Source organism: Sesamum indicum, linkage group LG1 (genome assembly GCF_026168435.1).
Source record: "Sesamum indicum cultivar Baizhima isolate 11 linkage group LG1, ASM2616843v1, whole genome shotgun sequence".
NCBI lineage: Eukaryota > Viridiplantae > Streptophyta > Magnoliopsida > Lamiales > Pedaliaceae > Sesamum > Sesamum indicum.
Window position 1 is genome coordinate 10,263,268 of NC_142657.1, and position 18,767 is coordinate 10,282,034.

General features: G+C 37.4%; 1 protein-coding gene across 1 annotated transcript; it reads left to right on the plus strand.

Moving 5' to 3' along the window:
• The first annotated feature begins 454 nt into the window (after window positions 1-454).
• On the plus strand, window positions 455-4,570 carry LOC105157331 (homeobox protein knotted-1-like 7). The gene is made up of 5 exons (XM_011073730.3): window positions 455-1,373; window positions 1,546-1,666; window positions 3,350-3,540; window positions 3,777-3,908; window positions 4,141-4,570. Exons 1-5 carry the CDS (start codon window positions 1,077-1,079, stop codon window positions 4,279-4,281), a joined length of 882 nt encoding a protein of 293 aa, XP_011072032.2. The 5' UTR covers window positions 455-1,076; the 3' UTR covers window positions 4,282-4,570.
• Window positions 4,571-18,767: the final 14,197 nt, after the last annotated feature.

Sequence of the window (18,767 nt, forward strand, 5' to 3'; positions counted from 1 at the left end):
TTACTAATAAAATATAAATATTTTTACATAGTCGTTTCTTTTTCTATATTTTTTCCTTATGTCTTTAAACAATCTAAAATTTTGGTACAATTACTTAAGCGCAACTCCCATGACTCTATTCGAGTTTTATTGAATATGTGGGTATTTGTTTTATTTTTATGTGAGTTATTTAAATTTATTATTTTATAATTTTTAATTATGTTGATGTATTGATTGAATAAATATATTATTCAGTTGCTTAATTTATTTAAATATTAATGTAATAATATAACTATCATTTTTCATGTGAAAAAACTTCATCCTTTTTTTTTTATAATTTATTTACACAATAAAAATAGAAATCATTGGAAGTACAAATGTGATGGAAGATCTCCAATCTCCAATAAATGAAAAAGAAAGAAAAAAGAAGAGATGATATGGAAAAATGAGGGGATTGATGCATCTTTATCAGTTATATCTTTACAGGAGCTGTCCCTCTCTCCCACCCTCTCTGCCCTCTTCTTTTGGTAATGATTCTACAGCTCTTTCTTCTACCTCTCCCTCCAACTTCTCTCTATCTATTTCATTTCAATTTCAATTCCAATTCCATCCCTCTCTCTCTCTCTCTCTCTCTCTCTCTCTCCTCTGCACATTTGCATCTCTTTCATTTTCTCTCTCTGTGTAAATATCTGCATCTCTGCTGAGTAGGTACAGAAAGTTTTGTATCTCTGATCCCAATATATACAACTTACAATCCCTCTCTCTCTCTCTCTCTACATGTATATGTGTGTGTATATATATATGTAGTATCTGAAAGGAAGGAAGTCTGAAGAAATCAGTGAAGAAGGGTTTGCTTGTGTAAACAGGAAACCCTTTTTCAAGTGGTCCACCTCTCAGCCTCGATCGCCTTTAAAACCCTTTTTCTGCTTTTGCTTTGATTTCCTCGCGACTCCCATTTTTCTTGTTTCTTTCACTACATGATGCCAACTGATTACTTGTGAATAGTGATTGATTTACCCCACTCGCACTGTACTATATATGCACATAGATACTCCGGTGTAAGGCGAACTCGGGCTTGATTTTTGGTAGTACCAGATATGCAAGAGCAAGGGATAAGTATGATGGGGTCTGGAGGAATCGGAGGAATAAGTGCTAATGATGTGTCCGTGGCGGTTTCCGGCGAGTTGCACCACCAGCTCAAGTCGGAGATCGCCACCCACCCGCTGTACGAGCAGCTGCTCTCCGCCCACGTAGCATGCCTGCGTGTGGCCACCCCTATTGATCAGCTGCCACTTATTGATGCGCAGCTCTCTCAGTCCCACCACATCTTGCGCACTTACGCTCAAAACGCCACTCACTCACTACATGAACGCCAAGAACTCGACAACTTCTTGGTAGGTTTTCTTTTTCCGCCTTTCTTCTTGTTCTTTCCATCATGGGTTTATTTCACTAGTTCTGATATTATTTGGGCTTTTCTCTTTGGAAATCTGATTTTAATTATTGTTTGAGTGTGGATTTGAATTTTTACCCTGGGTGTGGGTTCTGTGTAAATTTATGGATGAACAGGCACAGTACTTGTTAGTTTTGTGTTCATTTAGAGAGCAGCTGCAGCAACATGTCAGAGTCCATGCTGTTGAAGCTGTCATGGCCTGCCGTGAAATTGAACAGAACTTACAATCTCTCACCGGTAACAATCAATTCTCTCTCTCTCTCTCTATATATATATATATATATACATACACACAGATACAGATGGTGAATTACTCAAACTTGTACGGAATCTTATGGGATTGCTTTGTATTTTTGGCTTATTCATCAAGAAACTAGCTGGCATATAATAGGGTTAGAAATCAGTAGAGTACAAGAAACTTACAGCAAACAATAATTCACACTATGGGATACAAAACTTTAAGGCTTAAATGCATTTTCATTATAGGATAGCATTTTTATTATGTTCTTTTTAATTTTTTCAAATTTCATTCTTTTTTTTTTCATCGTAATAATAATACAAACAAAATACTACCCTCAAAAGTTAAAAAAGAAAAAATCCCAAATAATCTAAATTAATAAAAATTGCATTTAACCCTGTAATTTAAATATACAAATTCTCTTACTAGAGAAGAAAGAGTGAAATTTAGATTAGATTCAACTATTTCAAATCTGAGTCCGACATGAAGTTATATTGTTGTCCGGTGGGTTTAAGGGTGTGCTGTTGGCTAATGAAAATATGAAATATAGGGACTGATTTGATATGATTGTTTAATGGGTAGGTTGATTCTTCTGGTGGGCGAGAGGATAAGAAAGGGATTGAGGATCTTGTAAGTTAGTGTGACCGTACAACAAGAGGTGGGTGGGAGTGGGATCCATCTTCAGTAGTTTTATATAGTTAGGAGAGTTTTAAATGGTAATTGGGTTTTGAGTGATGGAATTAAGGAACAAAAACAAGTGACAATGAACCAAGACATTATTATTCATTTGTCCCACTGACAACTTATGAAGCATTTGATGTTGCTTTGATTTGATTGCTTGCTTTTGGATCAAGTTGGTATGTGGTGATGCCAGACTTTGATTTAACAACTATTTTTGTACTAAGAAAAGGCTTCCTCTAATTAATTTAGCCTAAGAATGTTACCTCCTATATATATACAGGCATTCTAGCTATATATGGTTCCATTACTTTATATATCTTTGTATCATATTTCGTATCGTATTAACTTTATATATGCATGTTATGTGGATAAATTCTTTACTACTTTTGCAATAAAAAGAATACTACGTACTTTTGTCCACACTGTTTGTATATATGAAGTGTAATACGAGATACAGTGGATGTACAAAATGCTTAAATTTGCATGTATATTTCGTTCATGGAACATTTCCGTTTCACTGTCTATGTTGAAATATAAATTTGCGTGGATTTTCGTTCTTGATCTATTTATTTTTAGTCTTTAATCCGCTATATCTATTGACTCAGCTCCCATCTCAGTTCAATTAGAAAACTCAAATTTTGGTTGGAAATTATTTTTGTTTTCTGAAATTAAGAGGACATTTTTGGGGTACAGTTGCAAATGTCAGACCCAGTTTGATGGATTTTATTCCAAAGGTTCCCTAGAACTTCGAATTCCAGGATAAATTCACTGGAAATTTTTCCGACTAAATTAGACTGACATTCACTGAGTCAATGGATTGTGTGATTAAATCCTCAAAACGAATAATTGAAAATTTAACTTTTATATACTAACTCCAAGCTACGTGAAGAAAATGCAATTTTAGCCGTTGGACATATGTAGTAGAACGCAGGTGTTTTGCTAGAGATTAGGAAGAGATTAGACAGAGATTATACTGTAATGTTGTTGTCCCCCTCCTGCAGGAGCAACACTGGGCGAAGGAACCGGAGCTACAATGTCAGACGACGAGGATGAGCTGCAAATGGATTTCTCTTTAGATCAATCTGGAGCTGACGGCCATGATCTAATGGGGTTCGGCCCGTTGCTTCCAACTGAATCCGAACGTTCTTTGATGGAGAGAGTGAGGCAGGAACTCAAAATCGAGCTGAAACAGGTGAATTTTCTTCTTCTGATGCTCAACATTATAGTCAAGGTCATCCAAAATACTTAAGTAAAAGAAATACACTAGCGGATTTTGGACTTCAAAAGAAGTCTATTTTTCAACCGGAAGATATGCAGTTCTCTTGGAAGAGGAATGAACTTGATGACATTTTTCAAGCATATTGCTTGCATGTCGACCCTGCAGATTGTCGTCTTTATGCACGATGTAATTTAGAAACTCCATTGCAGGGATTCAAGTCGAGAATCGAAGATGTGAGAGAGGAAATATTAAGAAAAAGAAGGGCAGGGAAATTACCTGGCGACACAACCACCGTGCTCAAGAATTGGTGGCAGCAGCACTCAAAGTGGCCTTATCCAACTGTAAGTCCAGATGAATCTCTAAATTCCGTTTTCTTCATTCACCAGATATTTGGATTGAAAGATTCAGAAAAATCATTTGGAATGGTTTTATATCAAAATAAATTAAAATCCATCAATATGTCATAAAAATATAGAGTTAAACGATTTGAAATCCTCCATAATAGTAAATCATTGCACGTCTAGGCACATTATTCATTAAATTGCTCATGCACACGTGAATGGTCGTGTGCAGGAAGACGACAAGGCGAAGCTAGTAGAACAAACAGGGCTGCAGCTGAAGCAAATAAACAACTGGTTCATAAACCAAAGGAAACGCAACTGGCACAGTAACTCACAGTCGGCCACATCTCTCAAGTCCAAGCGCAAGCGATAGAACATGACAATCATTGTGCTATATGAACATTAGGTGACTTCTGATCCGGGAACAAATTCAGCATGAAACAATTGTGAAGTAACTTGGAACTAATGGTCTTAGTTAACTATTAGATCAGCCGTGTAAGAACGTCGTATATACATATATATGTGTGTAGATTTGTATGTTGAGATAAGAAAACCCTGCTAACAAACTTGTAAGAAATGGGGGTATATATATATCTATATATGTATATACCTCCATTGTAATAACTTTTGCCACCATGTAGTAAATTTGTGTGATGAACTTACATTGTTGTTGTCTAACTTCTTGCTATGCGATAATATACAAATATACGAATATACAACCTACTCTCTTGAAATTTGATTTAATTATAAATATTTTTTAAAAGTTCTAATAAATATTTTCTACAATATACTGCCATTAGGGGTATTTGTTAGATGATCATTGTATAAATTTAAGTCCATTGTAATTTAGCCATATATCGGGCACTCCACGGCAACGCGCACATGTTTGCATAAAGAATCTCATGATGGTTCATTTTATTTCACTATGATATACGTTTACACGTTTGTAGGAATATCTTTAATCTTTAAATTATTGAGAAGGATGTAGCACAAACCATAATATTTTAGAAACTTTGATTAGATTAGTCCCACGAACGATAAATGCTTTTTTTGGTAACTCTCCCATGATTTGTACACGTCATTTTAAAATATTTTTAGGTGGTTCTAAGTAAATTGGTGATAAAAGGTGGATAATCTATAAATAACTAATTGCTAGAATTATAGGCAGATTTAACAGGATTTAGTTTAGCTCACTCATCTCAACCAATACTTATACAAGTCACCAACGATTTGTTGTGTATGACAGTCAACTCATATAGCTTTCTAATGGCGTACAAAACTCAGTCATTATCCAATTCTATACAGGCCTATAAATAGAGATTTTGTGTAGATCTTTGGTAATACCAAATAACATCATTCTTTAATCTCAAACTCTCACTTTCTTTGGTTATTTTCTCTCAGGTTTTAGGCTATTTTAAGCCTATATTTTGTACTTCACATGAATATTCATCAATTTTAATCATATCCCATCATTATTTTCACTTTAATTCAAGTTTTCCCTCTTATTTCTTCTCTAATCCATTACTGACTTAACATTGAAGTGCTAACCTCTATTTTGCAAGGCTAGTCATTTAATAATTTTTAGATTTTTCTGAAAATCCTTTGACCTTTATGGTGTGGAGAAATTTCTGGTATGTATGATTGGAGCTGCTTGTGGGAACACTTGAGCTTTGGCGTGAGAAATGAAAAATTCCAACAACGGAGGTAACCACATATATTATGAGGGAGACTCTTCTCTCCCTGCTGCGTTTGGATTTGTTGTTCTACCTACAGACACTACCTTAGGAGATGTTAACGTCCCCGGTCCAGATCTAGCACCAGGAGCCAACGCTCCAATTCTTGAGCAAGCAACTGAACCTGCTGTTCCTAACCTATTTTTAAAAGAATAGCTTCGTTGATTCATCATGGAGACCATCAATTCAACCCTCCATGGTTCTCAAGCCAATGAAGCAGGTCCCTCTTCCTAACTAGAAAGAGGAGGAACACCAGGAAGTAAAGGTATGAACGAACAGATTCCTGTTGAACTATAGCAGGATCGATCTAACCCTGCTGAATTTATGAGCAAAGAGGTACGTAGTCGGACATCAGCCCCCGAGTATCTGGTAGTCCCTCAAGAAGGAGATTGTGGAACTTCGCCAGCAGGTGACAAAAGAGATTATGCCTACTGAACGTGGCATTCCTTTTAGTGAATACATCATGACGGAAGAACTTCCTAATCATTTCCATGCACCTTCCCATCTACCTGCTTATGATGGTACCATCGATCCAGTTGAACACATCATAAGTTTTAAAATCCAACGTTGCTGCATAGGTATACTGATGGTATCAAATTTGTGTTTTTCTTACTACACTAACGAATTTTGCCCAACAATGGTTTCACCAGCTTCTTGCTAGATCAATTAGACCTTTTGTACAGTTTAGTTCTCTTCCAACATTAGTCCGCTAGCAACAAGAAATACATGAAATAAACAGTTAGCCTTTTCGGTGTCAAGTAGGAAGAGAAGGAAACTTTGAGGACCTATGTCCAACATTTTAACTCAGCCATCCTTGAAGTCCCAACAGCTCACAGGGAGATGCTAGTTAGTGCATTCACCAAAGGACTCTGTGGAGCCCTTCTTTTCGAGTCTCTAGCTAAGAAACCAGTCACTAACTTCCTAGATGTTCTAGTTCGGCTGAGAAGTACATGAACTTGGAGGATGCCTGGCTGGTAGGAAGGAGCAATCACGATAGGTAAAAAGAGAACAATTTGTTCTCTTCCAGCACGAGCAGGGGAGAGCCTAGAGGATGCTTCATTCCCCTGGGTCCAAAAAACGAGCAGTATACCCTGCTCATCACCAGCCCAGCTAGAATACTCATGGTAATTGACCAACATCTCGCCTTACAATGGCCTTACAACTCTCAAAATCTAAATAATTTTGCAGGTACCACAGGGAGTATGGGCACGACACCAATCGGTGCCGCTAGTTGATGCAAGAGATAGAAAGGCTTATACAAGCCGGCTACCTAAAAGAATACGTGGATAAAGAAAAAATGCATGAAGAGAAGGAAAAACGTTCTCATCACCACAGCTCCTACAGGAGCAAGGAGCAAGGAGCAAGTAGAGGATCTCTAGGTGGCTTTCTGGATCATGCAACGCTTATACTCTTAGGAAGTTTTATTTCTGAATTCCTACTCTTCATTTACAACTTGCAATTCGTGCAATCAAGTATTATCTCACAGCATTAAATGCAATTCTTGCTTCCCATTTTGTGTTATTTGCAGTCTCATTTTTAAGCTCTTAGCCAACTCAACATAAGCCGTCGGCACTAGCTGGGCGCATATTTTTACATAAGTCGTTTCTAGTTGGCATATGCACTTACTTAAGCTGCCACTAGCCGGCACACGCTTCTGATAAGTCGCCACCAATTGATGCATCCTCCTAATAAGGCCCCTCCAACTGGCGCAGGCTTCTACATAAGTCGTCCCTAGCTAATGCGCACTTCTAATAAGTCTCCCCTAGCTTGTGTACGCACTTACGTAAGCTGCCACTAGCTAGTGCACACAGTAACATAAGCCGCTGCTAGCTGGCGCACATATCCAACTCAGTCATCACCAGCTGACACATATATCTTACAAGCAGCTACCATCTATCGCACTCACTTCAGTTTCTAGCTGCCTTCTATAGGCACATTTGTTTCAGCATAATGCTAGTTAAACCTGGTTACTGACTCACTACTTGATTTCTATCCTTACTCATTTACTTAGAGATATAATCTCTCCTACTAACGAAATCACATCTTCTTCGCTAATGATAGGAGCACTTGGAACAAGTACGCAGCATCAGTTGAGCACAATAGGTCAACAATTTTTGCCAAATAACAGGTTGCCTTAACTTACAACCTTGTCACCATAAAGGCCTAGCTACTTGGATTAAGAATTATCTTATCCTATTTAGCATTGCTCTAACATCTGTAGGGAGCATTGTTACGTAACAAATAAATTGGGTATTCTTCAGCTAAGTATTTATACTAACCTGTAAAACAAAGCATAGTAGAAATGACTCTCTAGTTAGAGTCCTTCAGTTGGTCAGGATTACGCAAGAAGCTCAACGGGACTCGTCCTGTTGACGAGCAGAAAAATTCTTCTCTTTTTTGCAGGACAATCATCTACTCCAGCAATCCAACTCTACGATTTGCACCCTGGAGTTGGGGGGGGGGGACTGATGATACCCCCTAAAATTATTGGGCCAAGCCCACAAGGTAGGCGTACTAGCCTAGTAGGCTCATCAGCAGGACGAATAAGAGCCCACCAATAGGACGGATAAAGCCCATCAACAGAGAAGATACGCCCACAGGCTTACCTGCTACTTATTTGAACTGGTAGGCTTAAGAAATAAGCCCATTTCAGCCTGACACGTCATCATATAGTTGGGAGGACACGTCATATAGCTTGCCAACATATTTGTACATGTCACACTAAAATATTTTTTCAAGTGGTTCCAAGTAAATCGGACATAAACGAGGTGAAAAATATACAAATAAATAATTTCCAAAATTATAGGAAGATTTGGCAGGATTTAATCCAGCTGACGTATCTCAACCAATACTTATCCAAATCACCAACGGTTTGTTGTGTATGATAGCCAACTCAAACAGCTTTCTAAAGGCATATTTAACTCAGTATTTGACTCCGTATCCAACTCTGTACAAGCCTATAAATAGAAATTTTGTGCAGATTTTTGGTCACATCAAACAACATCATTCTTTAATCTCAAACTCTCACTTTCTTGCATCATTCTCTCTCGGTTTTTAGGTTATTTTAAGCCTGTATTTTGCACTCCATATGAATATTCATCATTTTTTATCATATCTATCTCACCATTATTCTCACTTTAATTCAAGTTTTTCCTTTCATTTCTCTTTAATCCTTTACTTGACTTAAGCATCGAAGTGTTCACCTTTATTTTGCAGGGCTAGTCCTTTGATAATCTTAGGATTTTTTTTAAAATCATTCGACCTTTGTGGTGTGGCCAAATTTTTGGTACGCGTCAGCAAGTATTTGTAATTCACTTATCCATTGCCACAACTTCAAGATTACAAATCTTTGTATAGGAGAGAAAACATTAAATTAGTAATATATTCCTATGCATAAATATTTGATTAACACTTCCCTACGGATAAAATATCAATTCGCCATTGAGAAAAGCTAATTACACATCCAATTGATTAAACGGTAATCCCAGTTGAATAGATATAGTAAGAATAATATGGATTGTCTCCATTCTTGCCACTGATGCAAATGTCTCTGTGAAGTCAACTCCAAGTTGTTGAGAATATCCTTTCGCAACTAAGTGAGCTTTGTGCTTGTGAATTGAACCATCTTTCTTCTATTTTTTCTTGTAGATCCACTTTACGCCGAACACATTTTTTTCATCTGGAAGGTCTACAAGACCTTTCATGTATGATATTTCTCAATGCTAGCAATCTCTTCATCATTGCTTTTTACCAAACTTCCTCCTTTGCAGCTTCATCAAATTTTTTTGGCTTATTGGCAAAAAATGTGATATCACATGAATCATATATTTCTTTTAAGTTCCAAACTTTTCTTACCAGGCTCTCTAATTCCAGTTCAATATCTCCACCACTTGATGTCCTTACATCATCGCTCACACTTGGTTGACCAATTCATTTTGATAAAAACATTGGTGATATCGGTTGAGATGGAACAGCCTGATCAATATCCCAACTCCACGATTTCATTTCATAAAATATAACATCTCTCAAAATTGTGAGCTTTTGTTTTTTCGGGTTAAGCAATCAATTATATCCAACAAGGATAAGTTTCTCGCATTTTTCATCAAAATTTTCCCTTTGTTGAGATGGAATATGAGAATAAGCAATGCAAACAAAAACTTTAAAATGATTTACCTGAGGCTTTTGAAGAGAGGAATAATTTCTCTTCTGCATTTCACAACTACTACAACAACTATATATGTATAGGTCCTTACCCTTTAGTTTATGGATTCCATCTACCAAAATCTCTAATTTAAAGGAGGCTAATAATCCTATAATATCTCGTATGTGGAGTCAAGATATTATCTTGATTCACTAAGATACCCTCCTATTTACAATTCATACATTATCTCCTATATAAAGCTAAGATATGATTTTATATTTACAAGTAAGATACAAGATCTGGTGAATTATATTGCTAATTTTCATCACTTCCCCTCAAGCTGGCAGGTGTATAGATGTTATCCGTTCCCAGTTTGCATATAACTTCTTCAAATTTTGCACTTACTAGTCCCTTAATCAACATGTCTGCCATTTGTTTCCTTGGGGAACATATGGAGTGCAGATGAGTCCACTTTCCAGATTCTCTTTTATAAAGTGCCGATCAAATTCAATGTGTTTAGTTCTATCATATTGTATCGAGTTGTGTGCAATGCTAATTGCTAACCTGTTGTCACAATAAAACCTTATAGGTCCCTGTCATTTAATTATGAGGTCACTCAAGATGATACGTATCCATAAAAGCTCACATATGCCATGAGCCATATCTCTAAATTCTGCTTCAACACTTGATCGAGCAACTATACACTGTTTCTTACTTCTCCAAGTAATCAAGTTGCCAAAAAATATAGTGCAATACCTAGTTGTTGACTTTCTATCTGTAATTGAACCTGCACAATCCGCATCCATATAAGCTTCAATTTCTCTGCTTTCATTCTTCCTAAACATGATTCCTCTTCCAGAAGTAGTTTTAAGATACCTCAATACTCTGTATATAGCTTGAAGATGAACATTTTTAGGATCATGCATGAACTGGTTGATTGGACTCACTGTATATGCAATGTCTGGCCTAGTATGTGATAAATAAATTAGTCTTCCTACCATCCTTTGATACCTTCCCCTGTCAATAGGTTCATCATCTTTTACTTCACTTAGTTTGTGATTTGGTTTAATAGGTGTATCAATTGGTTTTCACCCCATCATTCCAGTTTCTTTTAGAAGGTCCAGGATGTCCTTGTGTTTGAGACAGAAAAATCCCACCCTTTAATCGGGCGAGAAAGTATTTTAACTTCCCTAAGTCTTTAATTTCAAATTCCTGTGCAAGCTCAAGCTTTGTGTGGTTTATCTCTTTAGCATTATTACCTGTGACTAGAATGTCATCCACATAACAATAAGAGCTGTCATTTTACTTCATGTAGAGAATTTAATGAATAGAGTGTGATCTCCTTGACTTTGCTTGTATTTCATTCCTAGCATTACTTTTGTAAATCTCCCAAACCATGCCCGAGGAGATTGTTTAAGGACATATAGAGCCTTTTTCAATCTGCAAACTTGATTCCCAAGCTTATTTTTGAATCCAGGTCGACTTGCCATATAAACCTCATCATTTAAATTTCGATGCAAAAAGGCATTTTTTTACATCAAATTGCTGCATGGCCAATCAAAGTTAGCTGCCAAGGATAACAATATACGTATAGTGCTCATGTTTTCTATTGGTGCAAAGATTTCATAGTAGTCAACCCCATAAGTTTGGGTGTACCCTTTAGCTACAAGTCTCGCTTTGTATCTCTCCAACGAGCCATTTGCTTTGTATTTAACAATGTACACTCATTTACATTCTACGAATCTCTTGATGAATCCACTATTTCCCATGTTTGGTTTTTAATCAACGCATTCATTTCATCATTCATGGCTTCCAATTCTCATTCCTAAGTGCCTCATCAAATGTTTGTGGTATGGAAATTGAATTTATTTTACTAAGAAAACACTTATGAATTTTAGAGCATTTTTCAAAGGAAGTAAAGTGAGAAATTGAATGTTTGGTGCATGCTCGTGTTCCTTTCCTAATAGCAATAGCAATACTCAAGTCATTGCTAGAATAGGTGACTAGAAAGCCAATTGGATTGACGATTTTGGAAACTATTCAAGCGATCTTTATTCAAGTAATATTGCCTAATGAATATGGTAAGTATTCATCTTTGGTATATGTATCTGTTATGCTTATCAATTACGTTAAGCATCGCTCCAAAGTCCCAACAGATGCCCACAAACCATTTAAATAACCCATGTAGTTGGATTGCACACTGCATGGTGACTATGAAACCAACTTCTGAGGGTTGGTCTGAAACGTTCCAAGTCAAGGACCTCGAGTCTAGGCATTGTGAGTCCTAATGAGACTTGCATGAGTATTGCATTCATTAGATGAGTGTCGTGTTTCATTTGCTACAGACGTTGGACGTCTCTACAATTTCAGTGGGTGAATTGACAAGGTGGTCAAACGACTGAACTGACTCATGTAGATTGTCATATGGAAGCCTTGGAGACTTGGTCGGTATGACTTAAGTCCCCGGCTCTGTAGTACCGGAGTAGTCCTTAAACTTAAGAAACAATCGCAGTCACGTGCACAAAATGGTTGTATCTTAGATTTGTGCGATAGGTGATTGTGTCACAAACATGATCATTATAAGCTTTGTCCAGTGCAGTTAGAATGTGTAGCAAGGATGGTGGGTTCCATGAAGAGGATCCGGCCCTATCAGTATGTGATAGCGGTATCTCCTATGCACTTGAAGACGCGTTTATGCCTCATAAAATCTGTAGCTACGATGGTTCATCGAATAGGAAATGATTTCCTATGTCGAGCAATTAAACAAAATGTGGTCTCAAGTATTAAAGCATATATGTCTATTCTAGGATGGAAATTGACATCAAATTCCATGCACTAAACTAAGGCCGGGAGACAGTAGATGGAAGGGGCGTACCCTTACGTATGAAATTAGGAGCCTAAATGTTCACATATATATTTACCTAGTCTCTAATGCCATGGATGTTGCTAGACGACCATCCATGGTAGCGGACTTTCTTGAACAATGATTGATCAAGAACGACTAATTAAATTAGACTTAATTGATCAGTAGTGTTGGACACTAGCCCAAGTCTAGATGAAAGGTGAATCTAAAGAGTCACACACAAATTACCATGGAAGGACTAGAAATTCATTCAAAATTAATTCTGAAAGATGTAAATAATTAAATTATTTACATGTGGGATGATCAATTGGATGGATAACCCAAGATTAAATTAATTGGATTAATTTAATTAGGCTTGTCATAATTAATAAATTGGGCTAATGTCTTTAATTGGATTAAATGAGATTGGGCTTAATTTAGTTTGACTTTATTAAGTTGGATTTAATTAAATTGATTAGGCCTTGGATTTAGTTTAATTTGATTAAAATAAAATTTGGTCCACTAAGTTAAGGCCCACTAGCAATAAAGTTTACCTCTACTGCTGGAAGGAGGGTTGGTCAAATTGCACTTCTGAAAAGTGCAGACTTGACCATCTTTGAAGCCCTTCTTAAATGGCATGATTAGATCATATAATATAGGAAGGGGGTTGCCTTGCAGGTAGGTGGAATGTATCCAGACACATTTCTACCTTATTGTACAAAGCATATATATGTGTGTTACCATCATTATTCATAAGATGAACATATTTTTGTTGAAAGGAAGAAGATGAAGTTTATGTTGAAATTGTTCTTTGCTTTTTCCATTCCTTTTTCCATTCAATATAGTGCATACTTGCCGGTACAACATCTCTCCTTAGGAGGATGATTTTGTGCCATTTGATGTAATCTTGAATACTAAAATACAATATATCCTAATAACTAAGCCAAAATAATTCTCTTATCATATATATAAAACATTATTTTTATAATAATAATAATAATAATATTAATGGATTAGTGGACCTTTTTCGTACGGGTCTGTCATGGCCTTGCCCTCAAGGCCCAACAAATGGAAATGAGGCAATAGCGCAGAAAACCTTTACACAACAACAACAATTGAAAGAAGTCCTCCATCTTCGAAAACGAGCAACGACCAACAAGTAGATGTATGTGGCTCGCCGATGAGAACTCCAATAGCGGAAATAGGCAGATCTAAGCAAGGCAAGTGCAAGAACAGCATCGAAATCTCGGTTCTAGGAAAAAGGACATGGAACAATAGCGATTTGGATGAAATTTAGATTTGACGAGAGGAGCTCTTGAAAGGCACCGCGAGGTGCAAGTGGATCGGCACGGGAAAGTGCAAGCGGAAGCAGTTAAAATAAATTGTGTAAATTAAAATGAAATCGCAATGAAACCATAATTCCAAGGGGTGTACCTTTAGATTTTTCAGGTGCTCGATGTAGTTAATAAAATTAAATGATATTAAAATTAACGGGGCTATGGATAGAATGAAAAACAAGAGGAACAAAAACGTAAATCAAGAATTACTTGTTTCATTAATTTACTTCGGACCACATTCATTTTGATCCGTTCACGCAAGGCTTCAACGTAGAAGCCCTATAAAGTTGCGTTCACACCACACCGGAATTGGGATCCCTCACTTCTCTTTTCTAGAAAAAAATTAGGGAGAAAATGCACCTAGTTGTGTATAGAAGAGGTGTGCGGCCGATAGGTAGATTTTTAGTGTAGGAAATTATCTTCTTTTGTGTATTCATTCACTCACTAGTCATTCTTAATGACTAATACACATATATATACCTTGTATGGATACATTAAAACATGTCTAGGTTCATTAGACCATCCATAAAAAAATAAAATCCTTTATTCCAAATAAAGGATGACTAACATGACAATTTCCAAAAGTGAAATTTGTTAATCAATAATTTGCTTTTCTAATAATTTTCACCAACTTAATTAATGGGCTTGCGCCGATTTTAATTAATTAAAATACAAGGTCCAATTAATTAAATTCAATTTAATCAAAACCGACTTAGGTAAGTCAATCATATATTTAATCTAATATATGAGTCCAATAACCCTTTATTAAATAATAAGTCCAACTTATTAATAATAAAGGCATGCCCAATATGAGTTAATCCAATTAATTTATCATTGGGCTTATCCATCTAGTGGATCGCTCTCATATATAAGTGGTCCAATTACTTATGGAATTAATTCCCAATTAATTCCTCGTCCATTCTCAGTGATTTGTGTGTGACTTTAGGTTCACCTTTCAACTAGACTTGGGTTATTGTCCAACACTATCATTAATTAAATCTAATTTAATTAATAATTCTCGATCAACCATTGATCAAAAAAGCCCGTCACCATGGGTGGTCATCTAGCAACGATCCATGGCACTAGAGACTAGGCGAATTTCTATGTGAATTTTTAGACTCCCCAGTCCATACGGGTACGATCCTTTTCTCTACCGTCTCCTGGTCTTAGTTTAAGGCATGAAATTGGGTGTCGGTTTCCATTCTGGACTAAGTGTCTATGCTTAATACTTGAGATCGCGTTACACCAAATTGCTCGACATAGGAACCTCTTCTTCCTATTCGACTAATGACGATGGCTAAAGCTTTATAGAGCGTAGACGCATCTCCAAGTGCATAGAACATACCTCTGTCATGTTTTGACAAGGGACGGATCCTCTTCTTGGAAGTCGTCGTCCTCGCTACATACTTTGACTGCACTAGACTAGGCTTATAATTACATTGTTTGAGACACGATCATCTCCCGCACAAATCTAAGATACAATCATCGCATGTACGTGACTGCCGTGATTCCTCAAGTATGAGGATTACTCCCGTACTATCGGTGTCGGGGACTCAAGTTATACCTACCAAGCCTCAAAGACTTCCATATATGATCCCCTCGAGTCAGTTCAGTTGATTCGACACCTATCCAATCGATCCATTAATATCGAGACGTCCCATGTCTGTTGCCGATGAAACACGACACTCATCAAATGAATGCGACTCTTAATGCAACTCTCAGTAGAACTCTTGATGCCTAGTCTCAGTAGAACTCTCGATACCTAGTCTCGAGATTCTCAACTTGGAATATTTCAAACCCAACCCTAAATAGTTGGTTTCATTACCGCCATCCAATATGCAGTCCAACTGTTGCATGGTTGTTAAAGTGGTCTGTGGGCATCTGTTATGACGTTCAAGCAGTGCTTGACGTAATCTGGTAAGCACAAAAGATACGTGTGCCACGACGAATTCTTACCACATTCATCAGGGCAACATTACTTAAATAAAAACAATAGTGCTCGAAACCTCAAATTTAATTGGTTTTTTATAACCCATTCCACCAGCTGAGACGACAACGAATTGAAGCAGCGAGTAGTGTGATAGAGTGCAGTTGGCGGCGTGTTGTCGTCAAGAACCAGTGATCCGCATGGACGAAAAAGGGGTAAGTTCATCGGCAGGATCCGCCGTGTGTGTACGACGGCCAATGGCTCGCTCCTAGAATGTGACACCCCTTCTGTAATTACATTTTATTTTATGAGAAATTCACATTTCGCCCAAGGGGCGAGTTCGTCAGCAGGATCCGCCGTGCGTGTGCGACGGTCGGTGGCTCGCTCCTGGAATGTGACACCCCCTCCGTAATTACATTTTATTTTCTAAGAAATTCACATTTAGGCCAATAAAGTAAATCATATTTTACTTGGTACATTATGTAGACATCACATAGTGATATGCGCCATTTATATTTTATCCTCAATCTTAGCATTTATAAATATAAAGGAAGGAGAAGGTAAAGATTCTAGTTATTACAAAAATTAGAAATATAAAGCCACTGAAAGTATAGTATCTATGTCATTATGTAGCTAGGGCTCTCAATTCAATATAACAATGTTGTCCTACTTAATAATGTTGATGATCCGCTTATGACGCAGTTCGACTAGTCATTGTGATCTATTTTTTGAAAAATATATGATAAGGAATGAGCTGCCTACTTAATAAGTATAACTAACAAGTCTATATATATAAATATGCAACAAGTCAAATATAATGCAATTATATCAAACAGTAAATATTCGTCATATAATAACAATAAATGTAAGAAATAACACATGCTCACAATCATATATCAATCCAAGACATAATTATAACGTTATAGTTTATTTCTTTTAGGGCATCACTCAATGGCCTTTGCCTACTATCACAATCATCTCAATTGCAATATTTCTTCTTCTTTTTTTTTTCCTCGGCATCACAGGGCACACAACTCGTATGATACCCCAACATCAATGATACTATACAGCACGTTGCTCGTACGCTATGTCAGATAATCGCCACTTATCAATGACAACACAAAGCTCATCATTAATCATATAATCATAAGCCATTGCAGTATGCCCCCAGTTAGATAAGCCATCTTTTATTTCAATTTATAACATCAACATCGTTAGCTTCATCATTTTATTTTATTTAATAATACTTATATAATAAAATATTATTTTAAATAAATTAAAATTAATTACATATATAATTAAAAAAAAAGGCAACGGCAGCATCGAAGACGCCGCTGCTGCTGAAGAGGAGGGCCGACGCCCATCATCTGGGCGACCGGCGTCGCCCAAATGGGCAGTGGGGGGAGGGAAAGGAAGGGAATGTCGTCGGGAGGAAGGGGGGGGGAGGAGGGGTGGGGGGTTTGAAGGCGAAAGGGGGGGTGGGGGGGGGGAGGAAGAAGATGGGTGGGGGTTATAATTTTTATAATTATATATATTATAAATATATTTTAATAATTATAATTTATATATAATATAAATTAAAATAATTATATATTGATAAGTGTAATTTGATCGGTTGACTAGAAGGGGTATTTTAATCATTGTTTCTAAAAGAATAGACTCAAATTGACCAGGGGGCAGTGTGATTATTTATTCGTAATATAAGGATAATTTTTGACATTAAAAATTTCATAGGGGGATTTTTGATATTTTGTTATATCACAAGGGTCAAAATGGATTTAACCCATAATTAAATTAAAATTTCTTAATACTTATATATTGGTCCCTCAATTATGTATAAAATTATATAAATATCACGTGGAATCCGAAGATGGAGAGAATGGTGATGAAGAGAGGTGGGGAGTTTGTCTGAGGTGGGAAGTTGAATGGGTGAGGGGTCGGAGAGAAGGGAGGGGCGGCGGAGGCGACGTCTGTGCTGGAGGCAGAGATGAATAGAGAGATCAATAGGAAGAGGAGGACAAGGAGCTGGAATCGCAGAGGGAATGCCATTGAATTTCTAATCTGAGGGTAGGAATGCAAAAAATGTTGCCTGGCGAGTGGGTGCTGTGCCGCGGGGGTCACTCCTGTCGTCATAGTAGAGCAGGAAGATGGGAATGAGCGAGAAGGGGGTTTCTCGCAGTAACGGTGACGGGAAGGTGGCTAGAGAACAAGCTCTTTCTCAAGAGTGAACCAAGAACCAACATTGTCTGCATATGTGAGTTGTTGTTCCATTTCAGGTTCATTGCCAGGACCAATAACATCCAGTGATTCGAGGGCTGGTTTCTGTGAATCAAAGGTCCCTAAGGTGAGTGGCGTTGAGTGTTGTAGGGTCCTTTGTCAGAAGCAAGCACGATGGCAACATTACTCGCAACAACAATTAGAGTAGAATCCCATGGGAGTTGGGTTGGAGAAAATGAGAAGGGAATGGTCGGAGGAGAAGGTAAGCGGAGTAAGAGTTGTTATTGGAGCTAGGGCTGTATTTTCTGATATTTTTTTTTGAGGGGGGAGGGGGGAGAGTTGCTGTTGTAGCTGTGGTTCTATGTTTAGGGTTTTGGGCAGAAATTTTAATGATGGATGAGAAGCCGTAGAGAGGTGCGGGAAAAAGGTGGGGAGTTGCTGGTGCAATTTGGCGATGGCAACCATTTTGAAACTCCATTGTGAAATTGCAATCGTGGTGAGACTCCATTGTGAAATGGCAATCGTCCACGGCCTCGGTGAAGGTGACGATGGCAGCTTGGAAGCGTTAAAAGTCCGATTTGGAGATTGGAGCAGAAGCCAGCATGGCGGAAGCAAGGGTCGAAATGAAAACACTAAATAATACGATCAAATTTTATTAAAAA

Coding starts and splice junctions, on each gene's coding strand:
- LOC105157331 (XM_011073730.3), top strand. CDS start 1,077: ATGCAAGAGCAAGGGATAAGTATGATGGGGTCTGGAGGAATCGGAGGA. Junction 1,374..1,545: donor AAGAACTCGACAACTTCTTG/GTAGGTTTTCTT, acceptor ATGGATGAACAG/GCACAGTACTTGTTAGTTTT. Junction 3,909..4,140: donor CAAAGTGGCCTTATCCAACT/GTAAGTCCAGAT, acceptor GGTCGTGTGCAG/GAAGACGACAAGGCGAAGCT.